The 15,233-nt window shown below is 36.7% G+C and overlaps 1 protein-coding gene across 17 annotated transcripts in view; it reads left to right on the forward strand.

Moving 5' to 3' along the window:
• LOC124139184 (coiled-coil domain-containing protein 154-like) overlaps positions 1-13,281 on the forward strand; it is an 85,562-nt gene extending 72,281 nt beyond the window's left edge. For 9 of the 17 annotated variants that reach the window (XM_048402703.1, XM_048402699.1, XM_046506200.2 and 6 more), the window contains 2 exons: positions 1,114-1,200; positions 1,970-2,702. In XM_048402703.1, the coding sequence (XP_048258660.1) occupies positions 1,114-1,200; positions 1,970-2,674 (792 nt within the window). In that variant the 3' untranslated portion in view covers positions 2,675-2,702. Of the gene's footprint in view, positions 1-1,113; positions 1,201-1,969; positions 2,703-3,160; positions 3,324-4,219; positions 4,242-4,389; positions 4,395-8,311 lie in introns of those variants that run through there. The other 8 variants (XM_046506204.2, XM_046506205.2, XM_046506206.2 and 5 more) reach the window with 5 other exon arrangements.
• The last annotated feature ends 1,952 nt before the right edge of the window (positions 13,282-15,233 follow it).

A 15,233-nucleotide genomic window follows, 5' to 3' on the forward strand; every position in this document is an offset into this window, starting at 1 on the left:
TCATGACCCACCATTGCCTGCCTGTCACCTCATGTGGTGAAGCTGTATGTCTATACAGTAGACCGTTCCTGTTACATTGTTATTGGACTGAATGCTACATGTAACCATGTGTGTTGTCCAGTCTTTTTACCTGTGTGTTCAGTATGTGATTAATGTACATTTGCCAGGACAAAACATAATATATATTATAATAATGCATGACATAACAATGATGCAAATGTATCAAAAATATATGAAATGCTACAATAAGGTATTACTTGAAATTACTTATAAAGCCAGACCACTTTGATGTGTTATGGAATATTGGATGATGAAGATAATAACAAAAGGGACAGAGTTATAGCATTGTCAAAACTCTGCATAAGGATAATTATGTAGTTTATTCTACATTGCCAGTGCCTGTATATTGCCTATATTTTGAAAATGACTTCATAAAATGCTAGATGTCTCATTATCCTCCAACACTTTTCAACAGCAGATTTCGGTTGATTGCAGTATTTCTCAACTTGGTGTGGACAGATATTTTCTAAATCATTTCCTTTCTTTGCCCATGGTGCTCAAGTAATTTGATGCACTTCGCGGGGAGAGACCTATTGATTATCGCTCTGATCATTTTGACTATGTGCCTCGATTTTGTTTGAAGCCAGTGCAAGTAATATGATAAGTGGAATCTGATTGCTCAGTAGGAGGGTCATAGAAGGGACATAACTCATAATAGCCACTGGTGGCGTTACAATCAAGCCACAAAATTCCAGCCTTGATCGCCAAGGGTGGAAACTGGATGTATATAGTTACAGTTAACTCCCTTGCCTGGGGAAGATGCATTATATCATAATCAACGTAACACTGACAGGACTACTGAGAAGACCATCATTCAATGTCTTATTTTAGAATCCATGTTTGTATTACAATATTTTATCACTTTAAATGACATGCCTTCAAACTAAAATCATACACTCACTCACTAATTAATGCATACCTTATAGTTATGGCAATACTGATCCTATCTTAAAGGCAGAGAAATAATTATCTTTCATAGACAAATTTGACAAAAGACGTAAAGTTGGTGAGCATCCATGAGTTGTGAGGCACTGTGCATGTTTGTGTTGGCAGATACAGCAGAGTGTCCGCAAGTTGGCTGAGTCCATCCAGACAGTAAAGACAGTGCTGGGCATGAAGATCCAGTCAGAACAGAAGCTGGTAAGTCACTGCACCTCAGCAGGCATACAGGGAATATGTGGTATTGTTAGATACATGTCAGTGTTGGTAAGCAGTGGGTGACCAGGTCACCTTTCGGGGGCACGGGTGGCCCAGTCATCTAAGGCGCCGCAATTTGCTGCGCAGAGTTGCGTCCCTTGGGCACGCCAGAAACCTTTGATTGTGGGTTCGAATCCCGGTTCGCCCCGATAATGCTTCTAGGTTTGTCAGCACCATACCCGTGCTCGTGGGTTTCACCGAAGTGGTAAACGTCTGAGACCTGCATCACTTTGGGCTTTCCTCCCACATTAAGCTGACACACCGTGATATAACTGGAATACTGTTAAAAGCGGCGCTAAACCCAACTCACTCACCAGGTCACCTTTCCCTGTATTCATTTACCAAATCCTAAAGATATTTTGAAATTGCTGTTTTGCATATATGCTTTTGAAGAAAAAATTCAAAATTTCTCAGACCTTTGTGCTTATAAAGATCCAATAATATCAAAGTATGGAAATGCCTCAAAACTACTTTCACATTTGGCAATGGGAATAAATAAGTCCTGCATTGTAATGCCGAAATAGGTTTAATTATTTGAAACTAATGCACCTGAAATTATTTGCTGATATTTATCGAGATGCACTCCACACCTTATACAAGGTTTGGTTTGAGCTGGGGATTTTACTTTTAGGCTGGATGTTTTGATAGTACTGATCAGGAGACTGTTTGGTGGATTTCACATTTGAGTCATCCTAATACCTCTGCCTTTCAGAGAATGTCAGGTTTAGAAGAACTGCAATCACAAATATCTGAGATAAAAACAGTATTAGCTAATAACCCAAGCATCCGGTGGCACCCTGAGATTGAGCACTCACGGTCCACAGTACAGAGTGTCCCAGGTTTTGATGTTTTAATGAAGACAGACTTGGAAGAGGAGATCACTGGAAAGAGCTGGGCACTCACACAGCAACATGTTGATGAAGAAGATGAAGATGTTACAAAACCAAACACAAACAGTGAGAGAAGTCATGTCATAAGCAGAGTGCATTCAGATGCTGCTGGGCAAACAAATTCCCTTGGGAGCAGAAACAACAGTGTGTTACATGCATACCTCAACAAATCTGATGTAGAGGATGGAGACAAAGATGATGCAGATACAACCAGAGGGGCTCCTGGTGGCCCTCAAGGAGAAGATGGTGGTACAGGTGGAACAGATGACTGGGGTGGGACAGAAGACAGGGCTGGATCACAGATGGCCCAAGATGGGCCTGGGGAAAAGACAAGAGCTCCATCTGCTGCTAGTCAAACTGGGTCCTTCACAAACAACAGAAATCCTAGCAGACGTCCATCAGAAGGTCATGCAAGGACTCCTAAAAGCAGAAGAAACTCTGGACAGGGAGGTGATGATGAAGGATCCAGACAACAGGCAGCAGGGGGAAGTTCACGGCAAAGGAGAGATTCCCTACAGGATATCTGAGTCAGGAACACATCTGATGCAGCTGCAGGTACAGAGGCACTGGACTAACACAACACATGGCATCATTGGCTTGTTACCCTTAACAAGTGATTGCAGTTCTCAACTAATGGAAAATTATATGTTTGGTTTTCACTAATTTCCCTGCTGTTTTGTTTCAGAATTGAACCTGTTCATCTAATCCACTTTAAATGTTCATACTATTCAATTTTGCTAACCTCATGTTTGTGTGGTTAGAATATGGCTATATTGATGTAAAAATGTGCTGGAGTGCTGATGGATATTCAAAGTTGTAAAAATCTAAGTTATAAGACTATTGAAGCCTGTTCTAAAGTATGGTATTCATGATAATCTTAGTTCTATATTGTACTTAAGCCATATTCTAACCAGTTTTGCACCACTAACAACCCTTTATCATCCCATACAACCCCTGATGAGGTTAATGTCATATTAACCCCCCATTAACCACTATTTCCTGTGATACTACAGCGAGTAGAAGAGGTGAAGGAACTTCAAGATGAAGTCTCTCAGCTCCGCGCCGACGTCCAGCCCCTCCTGCGTAACCGACCCCCAAAACAGTTTATCAAGGGGGATGGTAAAGGAAACGACAGCGATGTCAACAAATGGGGGGTGCGCAATGCCTATAGGTGAGGTCTTGTAGCTGATGACTCCCCCCTTAATATACCATGTAGCCAGAGAAGCAGATAGGATCTCATAGAAGTGTATTAGTACTAACAATTTATTGCTAACAATTTTGTAGTTTATTTTTACAGCAATTAACCCCCCTGTAATTCATAATTATAAATTTATTAATAATGTTTTTCATAAAAGGTATATCTTTCCTGGTATATTACCCCAAATGATATAAACTGTCCAGATTCATCAATCCTGCATGTTTCCTTTTGTCACTTCACATTTGGATGCCAAAACTTCCTTTCCTTTCCGTGTCAGCATGAAAGAGAATTCTTGTTTACAGTTGAATGACTTTATATTTGGTTTAGAAGTGTTACTTGGCAATTATTGTCATTTTGAATTAATTTTTTTTCGAACAATGTAGAATTGTCCGAAGTTTTTGCCTGATCACCATGTAGCCCTGTTTTATTCCTCCCATGTTGACGTAACAAGCCCACTAGTACTAATATTGATAACACAATTCATGTTTGTCGGATGTATTTGTCATGCGTCCCCATCTGTATTGTGAAACAATCCGGTATGTTCATGTTAAACATGTTAATCGAACATATACATTAATAGAACTGTTTCCCACAATAATGAAAATGCTGAAAGGAACGGATTACCAAGTGAAGACTCAATCAATTATGGTCATGTTTTGTTTACATTAAATTAAGCACTAGATCACTTAAGTTTTCAGAAAGATTAACAAACTGCACTTAAAAGTGTTCAATGAAATCAATAAATCAATCAAAAAAAAATCAGAAAATATTTATTGAAAACCATTATTGATGGGCAATAAGGCTGTTTTATCTTATGGTCTGATGGCATTGAAGAATCCAAGACCTAATATTTTCCTGTTTTATTCACAAACAGTGATGGCGCCGAGAAATAGCAGGTAACACTCCATCACTAGCTTCCCATTTCTCCAACTAATCCATGGCAACAGGAGAAAGTCTAGCAAATGCTCTTACTATGAGATTTTAGCCCGGCCATTGTTCTTATAGTGCACATGTCAATGTGATGTTCTTGTATTGTTATTATAGGTGATGTAAGTAGATTATTGTGCCTCATGGCAGGTATGTGTTTGTATTGTACTGTGCTGTGTCAAGCTGTCCACATCGTCTCGTGTCTCCAGGATCTATGTCTCTAGCACAAACATGTTCTTTTTGGGAAAATGTTTCAAGTTAATGTTAAATACATTTAGCCAGTATGTGATACAATAGCAGATTTTGGGTGGGTGTTTTTTAACTGTTGAACAATCTGTAATTCCGTTCTGACTTCGCAAGAGCTGCCTGATGTGGATCAGATGGTTATATTGTGTGACCTGGCTGATTGTGTGTCATTGTACACCCCAGCTGCCATGGCCAATGCTCATGATGTCAACTACTGGTTTGTCTGAACAAGGTTCAATTATTTGATGTAGCTTGAATATTGCTGACTGTGGCATAAAACAAAATTTTATTCTTTGTCTGTTGGACAGCCCAGCCCATTACCAGACATTCCCTAGTGGGATTGTCAAATGTCAAATTCAGCCATCAGAAAGTTGCATATTTTATTCAACAGCATCATTTAAGTTGTAGATTCAGATAAAAAGAAAACATAAGAAAAAGAATTCTTACTTCAGTCAAAATGAATTGCCATAGTTTTTTATGAATAAAAATATGTCTAATATTGTCTACAGTGTGTATGAGGAATCCCTGACATGCCATGCCCTCTGAGTGTAGCTGTAGACTATCTATACTTCTTAGTGTAGGTAGTGGTGTCATTTACTGGTTCTGTATCTGAAATAATGATAGAACAACAAACAATTTCTCACACAAAATAGGTGTTCAAATAAAGGGACACACTTTCCCCACCCATGCACAAGCTATTTCAGGTATTTGTAAGATACGTCTGATGACACCAGAGCCAGGGCTACCTGACTCATGCTATTTTCTTTATCACTAACTATATTACACATTTCTTGTTTTCTAAGTGAAATTATCTTTGAATTTCAGAATTATATTCTTTCACAACATCACATTGTTCTTTAGTTGAACTGTTTATGTTTCTTACAATCTGTCACTGACTGCACCACATGCACACCTGAGCTGATCGCTGTCTGACTACATCTATGGTTTGTTGTCAGGATAGTAGTACCCACAGTGGGGATCCTACCAACATTTACATAAGACAGTACATGTGCTTCCTGTCATGAATTACGATGAAATATAATCACTGCATGTAATTCTTTCTTGGAAACATCAAAAATCAAACTTACTCCAAATTTAAACAGAACCAGTAAAGACATATGAAATTATGTTTATATTGGTGATATACTGAATTGCTGACTTTCTGTATTCTGTAATGGCCCCCTTTTGCTCAAGAAAATGTAGGAGAAAGTGGTATGGTATTTAAATACCTTGTCCCAAGGTCATGATAATTTATTTTGGCAATTATTCAGTGTTTTCTGTACAGATTGGTCTGATCAATGACTAACCTGTACATGAGTTTAACTAGTTGCAAGATTTATGACTCCCAAGTTCCCAACTAATAATTGAATCTTTTCTTGTAGACATGTTTATTTGTAGACATGCAAAGGATATGTTGGTTAACATCAATTCATTTCTCATTTTAATTGATCTCACTGAATCACTTTAATAAACTGCTTTTAGTTACAATCAATTATTATATAGATTAAAACAATATTTGATTTATTATTATTTAAATGTACACAATATGTTTTACAAGATTTTCTCTGTGAGCACTTGAGTGTTCTGTGTTCTGTTGATGTATTGTCAGCACCCTTGATATTCATCTTTACCTAGAGTAGTTCATCAGATTATCAGAATATTGCACTTTCTCAACCAATACTCATCCAAGGAAGAGAATTTATGGATGTCAACTTCTCTATTATGAGGAACACAACTTTTCAGAGTATATGCCTTCGGACTTTGGAGTATATATACCTGATGAAGAAGTAAAAATATACTCCGAAACGTGTTCTCATAATAAAGAAGTTGACATCCATAAATTCTCTTCTTTATGTGTATGACTTCTAATGCCATTCAAAGACTCAATACTCATCTATCGAAGTATCCTATGTCAACATGATGTTATTGGTGCAGAATATAGAGACTTCATATTCATATTCAGATTACTATCAAAGACAATAATTACCTAGTTTCATATAGATTTGAAGTTTACAAGACACGTGTCAAGAGAGGAGGGGCCCCATGTACTGGAGCACCATAAGTTGCCGTCTGTTGGCAGGATCTGCAGATCCTTGGTTCAGATTCTAGATTCATCCCAAGTATGATCCTTGACAGCATCTTACCAATACATGCGTACTACTGTCTTCCCGAGGCAAGGGCGTTAACTGACTATAGGTCCAGTTTCCACCCTTGCCGAACTAGGCTGGAATTCCGGGGTTTCATTTTGGCTGGACTAATGAGTCTATGCATAGTCTAATCAAAATTGCGTGATGAAGTAGATGTCCGGTTTGCAAACAACATGGATTTCAACATAAAATACCATTTTGATAACTCTTCCAGATAAGGCTGCAGAGTATTACCAGTATATCGTCAATTTGAGGTTCTTTCTTTCCACGATACGTAGCACAACATCATTTTTTTAATGCTCGGTATAGCGATTTGTATCATGTGTTTATGTGATACACTGTAATACTTGCCAATTACATGTGAAATGTTCCATAATTCCAAATGCAAGTTCATATTCTGGAGTTCGTCTGTGGCAGTGGTGTAACACAAAGTCATCACTGCCCCAAGCGAGCATGCATCCATGTGTATTTATCGAATGAGTAAACATTATGCTGTACTAGCATCTTGTTTTGTTCCAGTTAAGAACTTCAGTTCCTACATTGATGTTTCAAATTGCTTCTGAATTCAAAATTTACACATCGCAATGCGGCCATGTGCATCATAAAATATTGTGATACACTTTAAACATCCAATACCCATTCCTACTTCCTGACTCTCTCTCCCACAAGAGAGGAAAGAATATGTGAAGAAAGGAGGTTATAACAGATGAAATGAAACCTGACTCTCTCTAAAAGTAAAGCCAGCATATCCTAGCTTACCTAGGAAATAAGTAGCAGTCTGGGGTAATATAACCACAGAAGATTGGAGGATTAATGTTCTGTTGTTATTGCACTGCATGTCTGCTGTTTTATCTCCCTTAAACAGCTGCACAGGGATGTCTTTTTCAGAAACCCATTTGAATTAATTATTATGATTATTATTTGAATTATTCATATAAAAATATCCTTATAATGATACAATATGTTCAACTTATTACAGTGATTTAGGTTCTGCTATATATAGTGTCAGGGAAATGCCTGTTTGGTTTTCTCAGTGTGAGTAGAGAAACCAGGACAGCTCTTAAATTACCATTGTCAGTACTTCATGGTCTTGGATAAAGTACGTTCCTCCATCACCCATGAATATAGGGACGTTTTGCAGAGCAGTTACTATTGTTAAAAATCAAGCGAAGGCCTGGTTCCAGTGGCAGGGAAGCCAGGAAGTCCTCAGACCAATGAGTGTTCTGCTTCCATAGCATAAACAGCAATGTTTCTTGCTTGACAACATGTGCCATAACCCTAGTGATGCCAGTTCTATACATGGCCTATACATGGGTTTTCACAATGTTCAGAGAATATAGGGATTATTGGATGTCCTTGAGTTATAAACAGCCTCAGCAGCTTACTAAACATAGACATAACTACCATACTACACAGAGGATGTATGAATTCATGCAGAGGTGATGGAGAAACCTAATTTATGGCAATCCATGAGGTATTGAGGATATTAAATTACTTTTATTATATGTATAGAAATATTTGTTCAAAAGCATTCAGATTTGAAATTCTTGGAATGACAAGATGCACAATAACAATAACCATTGATAAATGACTGACTGCAAGGTGTTTTTGAAATGGAGGTAAAATCTGATATTTCTCCACTTCAGTTGGCTTACCTGGAAGTCACGCATCATGTACCTTAAATGGAGGAAGTCATCGCGACGCAAGAAGCCTAATAGTGAATCTCCCACACCTAGAAGCAAACCACCCACACCTAGAAGCAAGCCAGCCACACCCAAGAGTCGCAAATCTCCTGGTCCCAGCAAAGGCGACCAGGGAAACGAACCCACCTGGTAGATAGGAAAACCATGAAACTTGTTAAACTGTCTCTTATTCTTATCTCTGGGGTCGTCTGCCTTAATTTCCTACCAGAACCCAGGGAGAAGAAGAAAAAACTTAAGTCTAAATATGTCCAGATTGAAAAGCAGTGATGCATCCTAGCCATACGTTTACTGCACAAGCTATACGAGTATAGATGATAAGACATGCATTTGATGTTGACTATCTCGTTATTGAGTATAAGCTGACACAAAATGAAATTGTTCACGTTATAAACTGTTGCTATATTATTACAATACTGCTGATGCGATGTGATTTTAACTGACTTAGTACAAGATTCACTGAATTAGACCTGTCAATTTTTATTCACTGAAATCTGCTCAGTAGACAAGGTTTGGGTTGAATAATGTGGCCTTATGTTGTTCTTGTTCTTGTATTATGTTCTTGCCATAGGCAAGTCCTGTAAGTCAGTATGATACTGCTGGATGCATCACTGTGATGAGGATGCAAGTACTCCGTCCACATATACTATTATCATATTTACACAAACTATTTATCATGCATAACTCCGTCCATTGTTATCTTCAACCATTATTCAAAAGATGTGTGTGTAATTTCATGCAGGTTTTTTAAGGGATGCTACAAGTATGTGAAATGGTGATATACTGCTCTACCCTTTCATTCCCAGTATTTATTGTTCTTGTTTTAGGAACAACCCTCACACAATTTTAAAATGACTGCTGTTTTATTGTGCCCCTTACCTATTGGCATATTAACCAAGAAATGCAAGCAATAATATTACTAGTATTTAAGGTAATAAAATTAATAGAAAAATCTTATAAGGTTTAATCAGCATGTTCTCCACAAGTAGCAGCCCTACCAACTTGATGCATTATGATTGAGGAAGTTCATTTTGTGCACATTTGTGAGAATATAAATCCCACATAAATATGATCACAGCTTTCACGTATGTTTAACCCACAGAATCTCATCATCCATCACTTCCATCTTAAGTCAAACACTGCACTGCAACATTTCTATTCAATTATAGTTTCTCAAGCTTCATCCACGTGCTTATACCTATGTATTTTCTTTTAAATAAGATAATTCAAATAGTATGTGAAACATGCCAAGATTCCAGCCCTTTTGTGGTTCTTCACAGTTCTGTTGCAAGTATTTATTTTACCAATTCCATGAGTACAGAGTTTTTCAAGAGCTTCTATCTACCAGGGTGTAAAAAATGGCCAATAGGAACTTGCAATATATAAGAGTATATAACAAGAAAAATATTTGTTTATTGTAAAATATAAAATGGCTAAAGCAAACCCTGATGTATAAATATATATTACTAACTCTAACAAATGTATATTGTAGCCTGTATTAACAAATCTCTTAAAAGGGTATTGGAAAAGGTATTGTCTCACTAATTGAAGTTCTAACAGACCTTCACTTATCACATGTTTACAGTTTCTCGTTTACATTTTTGTCAATGGAATTTGGATGATATGACAATCAGAAGTCTGACTCACATTCAACATACATGTCAGTAGTTTGTTAAATATACTACTCAAAAGAAGTTAAAGAAGTCTGGATTTTTTAATATGACTATAGGTAATATGTCATGAAAAATGGGTGTTGTTTAACTTGTTTTGAGTAGTACATGTTTTCAGGTATGTTTCCTACCTCGGAGACAGTGCTAGATCTGATGGCTGTTAAGTGCCTGTAGTCTTATTAAGTTGCTGTAACTATTCCAATCACTGTCCTTGATTTTAAATGGTTAATACTGTGTGTACCATTTCTGTTAAATCCTTTCATCATCCTTGACTTGTGCATCAAATGTGCATGATCACAACTAAAACTGCTTAGGTCATGGTTATATATTTGTATTGACCCTTCACACCTAATCCCCCCGCCCCCCTCATTCAGTAAGCACACAGTGATGGCACGTACAGACACCTGATCATCGCAAGGATGTTGTGTCATTGTGGGAGGTTTAGTTCTCTTGGAACTATGTACTGACTGTGATATTGTATATGTTGAATCTCCTGTCATGTATAGCAGTCCACTGTGCCTTGACATTCCAGACACATAACGCACACTGACTGTATGTGGCAGGCACAATAGAACCCTGGTAACAGATCCTTGACACATTTGGACCCCTAGTAACAGACACTTTTTGACTTACCATAAGGACACTTAAAGTGGACACTTGACACATTTGATCCTTATAGCAATAGACATTTGACACATTTGGACCCCTAGTAACAGACACATACCCAGTAACCATTAGAGCCCGAGTTACTTACACTAGACACATTTGGACCCTAGTAACAGACACATGACACAGTGGGATCTTCAGTAACAGACAAATGACACAGTGGGATCTTCAGTAACAGACACATGACACAGTGGCATCTTCTGTCACGGACACATGACACAGTGGGATCTTCTGTCACGGACACATGACACAGTTGGAACTTCAGTAACAGACACATGACACAGTTGGAACTTCAGTAACAGACACATGACACAGTGGGATCTTCTGTCACGGACACATGACACAGTCGAATCTTCTGTCACAGACACATGACACAGTCGGATCTTCAGTAACAAAATCATGACACAGTCGGATCTTCAGTAACAGACACATGACACACTGGGGGCCTTAGTAACAGACACATGACACATTGGAATCCTTAGTGAGACATGCATCAGGATTACCAGTAACACACAACACATTCATCAATTGAAAGACATCCATGACGCTTTTAGTGTCAGAAAAGATTTGCAAAGCATCTGGTACTTTTCTTTAATTAGAGACACACGTACTGTAACACATTGATAACTATATACCTTTTTTCATAGTGCAGTCGCATTTGGTAATGTAAGACACTTCATTGTGTGCTATATTTGTCTCAGACACTAATATTTAGCACTTGTGCCACATGAATATTTACTTTGGACTGTAAGTAAGGTTATAGTGACGTACACTTTTTCAAATACTAAATCCATCCTGATCAAATATCACAATTGTTTAGATCAAATCACAAATCTGAAACAGTATTTTTAATCAAAATTACTTCTAATCTCCATAAATAGAAGGTGCAGACATGTACCACGAATGCTGATGAAACTATACACAATTTATTGAGTCATCTCAACACATTCAGTGAAGTTGTCTTCAGGGTTCTGGCCAGCTATAAATAATGGCTACTGTATTGAATATATGCCTGTGATTTGATTCCAAGAATTGTGTACATAGTTACTTTGTGTACATTGATATTTATAAAGTGAATGAGTATTTATTGATGCTGTTAATCAGATACATTCTCCATAGAAAGTTTCATTTTGAAAAATATTTCAAAACTTATGCTCCTGTGTCATTTTTTAGTGTTTTAAGTGATTCAAATTCAAATGCGGTTAATTGACATTGTGATATTTAGTCATACATGTATTTTAATGTAATGCAGATTATATTTTTACATGCATATACGCACTAGTTAGACCAGATATTTGGAATGTTTAGTTTTCAATCAAGTAACTTGTATTATGTCTTTGTGCCATTTCTTTCCACTGGTCTGTCAACTATGGTAGCTTGGTAAGGTATAATCAGAAGTCCACAACAAATTAATTATTAAATTTTGCCGTCTAATTATTGTAGGTTCTCTGTATGTTTTAAGATAAATTAAAAAAGTTTGTGGTCTTGACCTGAGTAGAATGCTTTGGGGAATGATTACAGCCAAAGTGTTTAGATATGAAGGACATGTTTAATTGTCAGAAGCAAAACCATCAGTGGTGAGAGGTTGTATAGTGAAACTATACTCATCATCAATACGTGACAGGTTTTGTACACACCACTTTCCTCCATCGAGTGTTCTCGTCTACCCGAAGACCCGGGTTTGATTCCTCACATGGGTACAATGTGTGAAGCCCATTTCTGGTGTCCCCCACCATGATTTTGCTGGAATAAATCTAAAAACGGTGTATAACCATACACACTCACTCCATCGAGTGTACATATAAAGCCTGTGACGTATTGACCGATGGCTCAAACTTAACTATGGAAGCACTCATATAATCACTTTATAGATACAGTTGTTGAGACCAGTTTGAAAATATGCTATTTTCTATCAATCAGTTTGTTGTAACAATGGGAGATAATATATTCAAATGTTTATAAGCTTGATTTAATCACAGCAATGTGACAAATATCTAGCTGTATTGTCAACTTGTGAAAACATAGTTAAACTGAAATTTGGAAATTTGAAATACATCTGTGAGCATAATGTTATGTATACAAATCTGTTGTTCAGCTAGAAATAATTTACATGAATATATTGGAAGATGAAGCTAGGTATCCAAGCTGTAAGTTGATGTTAATTTATTACCACTATCTACACTCAACAAAGGAGTAGTTATTAGATGACATGCCCAAACTTGCTTGTAGCTTTCTGACACCCTCCTTTTCGTTTTCATTTTCATTTGTGTCTCAATGGTTTTCAAAAGTGAATCAAAACTGACACATTTCTTATTTAATGTGATGGATCTAATTGCAGAAAGGAGGGCAAGGTGGCTTTTCTATGCTTATGTCCTGTAGTATATATATATATATGAGTTATATATATATATACAGTTACAGGTTGTTATGGCATGATTTAAACACAATATACTCATAATTGATATTTGCGATTTATGTCAAATTTAAGAATGTTACACTACTTATTTGTTGATTTTATTTATTTTGTTGTGTTAATTGTCCTGTGATGCTCTAACCAAATAAACTATTCTTATATCTCAAGTTTTGTTGTGTTTCTGACAAAGGCCAAACCACTAGAATATTCTATGGTCCAAAGTCTGAAATGTGATACCTCTCAAAATTCAAAAGGTCAGCGCCAGACATTAATCAATCAGTCTCAATTCGCTGCCAAAACACATTCCATTCGGTATAAAAGGCAGAATAGTGATGGAAATTGTATGAATGGATTACTGAAAATCATTGATGACACCAGGTATTCCCGAATAGGGTAACGAATAGGGTAACCGGCCCTGCTACAGGCAGAACCCACCACTCACACAATTTGCATGCTTTGAATTTGAGAGCTAAAACATTTAACAGATGTTATTATATTTGAAGCATAACATGATGCCTTGTTAATAGTTTAATGAGTTGACTAAAATGTAAAATAATTGAATATACTCCAGTAAAATCCTCATTTTTGAAAAAACAGTAATTCCTTGACAAGAGGAATGGATTCCTATTGACAACTTATAGTTGCCGTTTCTCTAATATGAATAAATGCATTTTATTCATGATGTTTAAAAATATAGTCATCTGTCATTTTAAATGCTAAACCCAGTACAGTATAAATAAGTGTGTTTACCACTTGTTTCATAAAATTACAAGCATCCGTACCGAAGTGTTGCACTAAAAGAATAATAGAAGTTGGAAGTCCATGAGTCAACTCTCTCAACACAAGGAAACAATACATTTATCACAACAACATACACAGATATTTACGTCTTCATGTAAAAGGTTTTTTATCATAAACTGATGAGCACTATATTATGAGATACAATTTTCTGGGAATATATTTATATATTTAAAAAAATTATGAATTATAATCTCATTTCAAAGATCGCCTTGACTACACGGTTCTCTTACGTACTAACAACCCCATGTACTTGTGTTCATGATATAGCGTAATTTCAAGGGCAAACCATACACAAAGACAGCCTCTGATTTTGGAGAGCTAGTGTTTCTGTCAAACAGTATCCGATTATGTCGCGGTGATTCGCGTAATTTGTCAGAAAATAAATAATAACATTAAATGTTCTCACGTATTTATGTCTGATACCTGTTTCGTGCCATGGCCATATTTACTTGGGTTTTGCATTCAGGTTCATGCGCGACATTCCCACGGTTATGTTGACATTTGGAATATTAAGGACATTTCTTTATAAAAGTAGTTAAATAAATTATTAAACTCCAGTGTTTCTTGTGTATTTCTTGACAATTTGAACATTTCAAAATATCCGTGTAATACTGCAGTACGCCTGCAGATTAAGCACCAACAAATAGTATCGATGGAAGACAAAGTTAAGTGAAAAATGGAATAATATGACAAGGGGCTGTTTAACCATTTACTAGGAAATAGTAAATATGGACGTGTAGCTTTAAAGCTGAAGTATTGTGAATCTTATACGGAATATTTGATTTCACATATTCTCAAATCGATTCTGAATACACTAGATATTATAAGTGCTCGTCAAAGGACAATCCAGAGCCAACACGGTCGTAGTGACATGTGCATCTTATTTACTCAGTAGGGACTAGGAACATATTAAACTCTAAATACTCTCATCGACATGTAGTTTAGGTTGAATAGTCACTGTATTATCCCCAGTCGTCATGAAGTTAAATATAACTATTTTCAAGTATCTGCAAAAATATTTCTACGTTGATACATATTCTGCTTGCAGCGGATGAGATGGTTTTGTAGTGATTAAGATAAAAGGTATTAGTTTAGTTTAGTAGGAAGATAATATGTACATGCGCCCGTATCTTCTATATTTACTACTTTGTATAGGGATGTACTATTATGCAATGATGCATCAAACAGATCGACAACCCATTCAAAACACTGGACTCAACTCATGTCGCTTCACTCAATATATTTGCTAACACCAAAGAGTTCGCGTTTTATTTAGCCATGGTTGAATGGAGATAAACATATTGTGTTTTCAATGTTC

Source organism: Haliotis rufescens, unplaced genomic scaffold (genome assembly GCF_023055435.1).
Source record: "Haliotis rufescens isolate VD_foot unplaced genomic scaffold, xgHalRufe1.0.p SCAF_28, whole genome shotgun sequence".
NCBI classification, from domain to species: domain Eukaryota; kingdom Metazoa; phylum Mollusca; class Gastropoda; order Lepetellida; family Haliotidae; genus Haliotis; species Haliotis rufescens.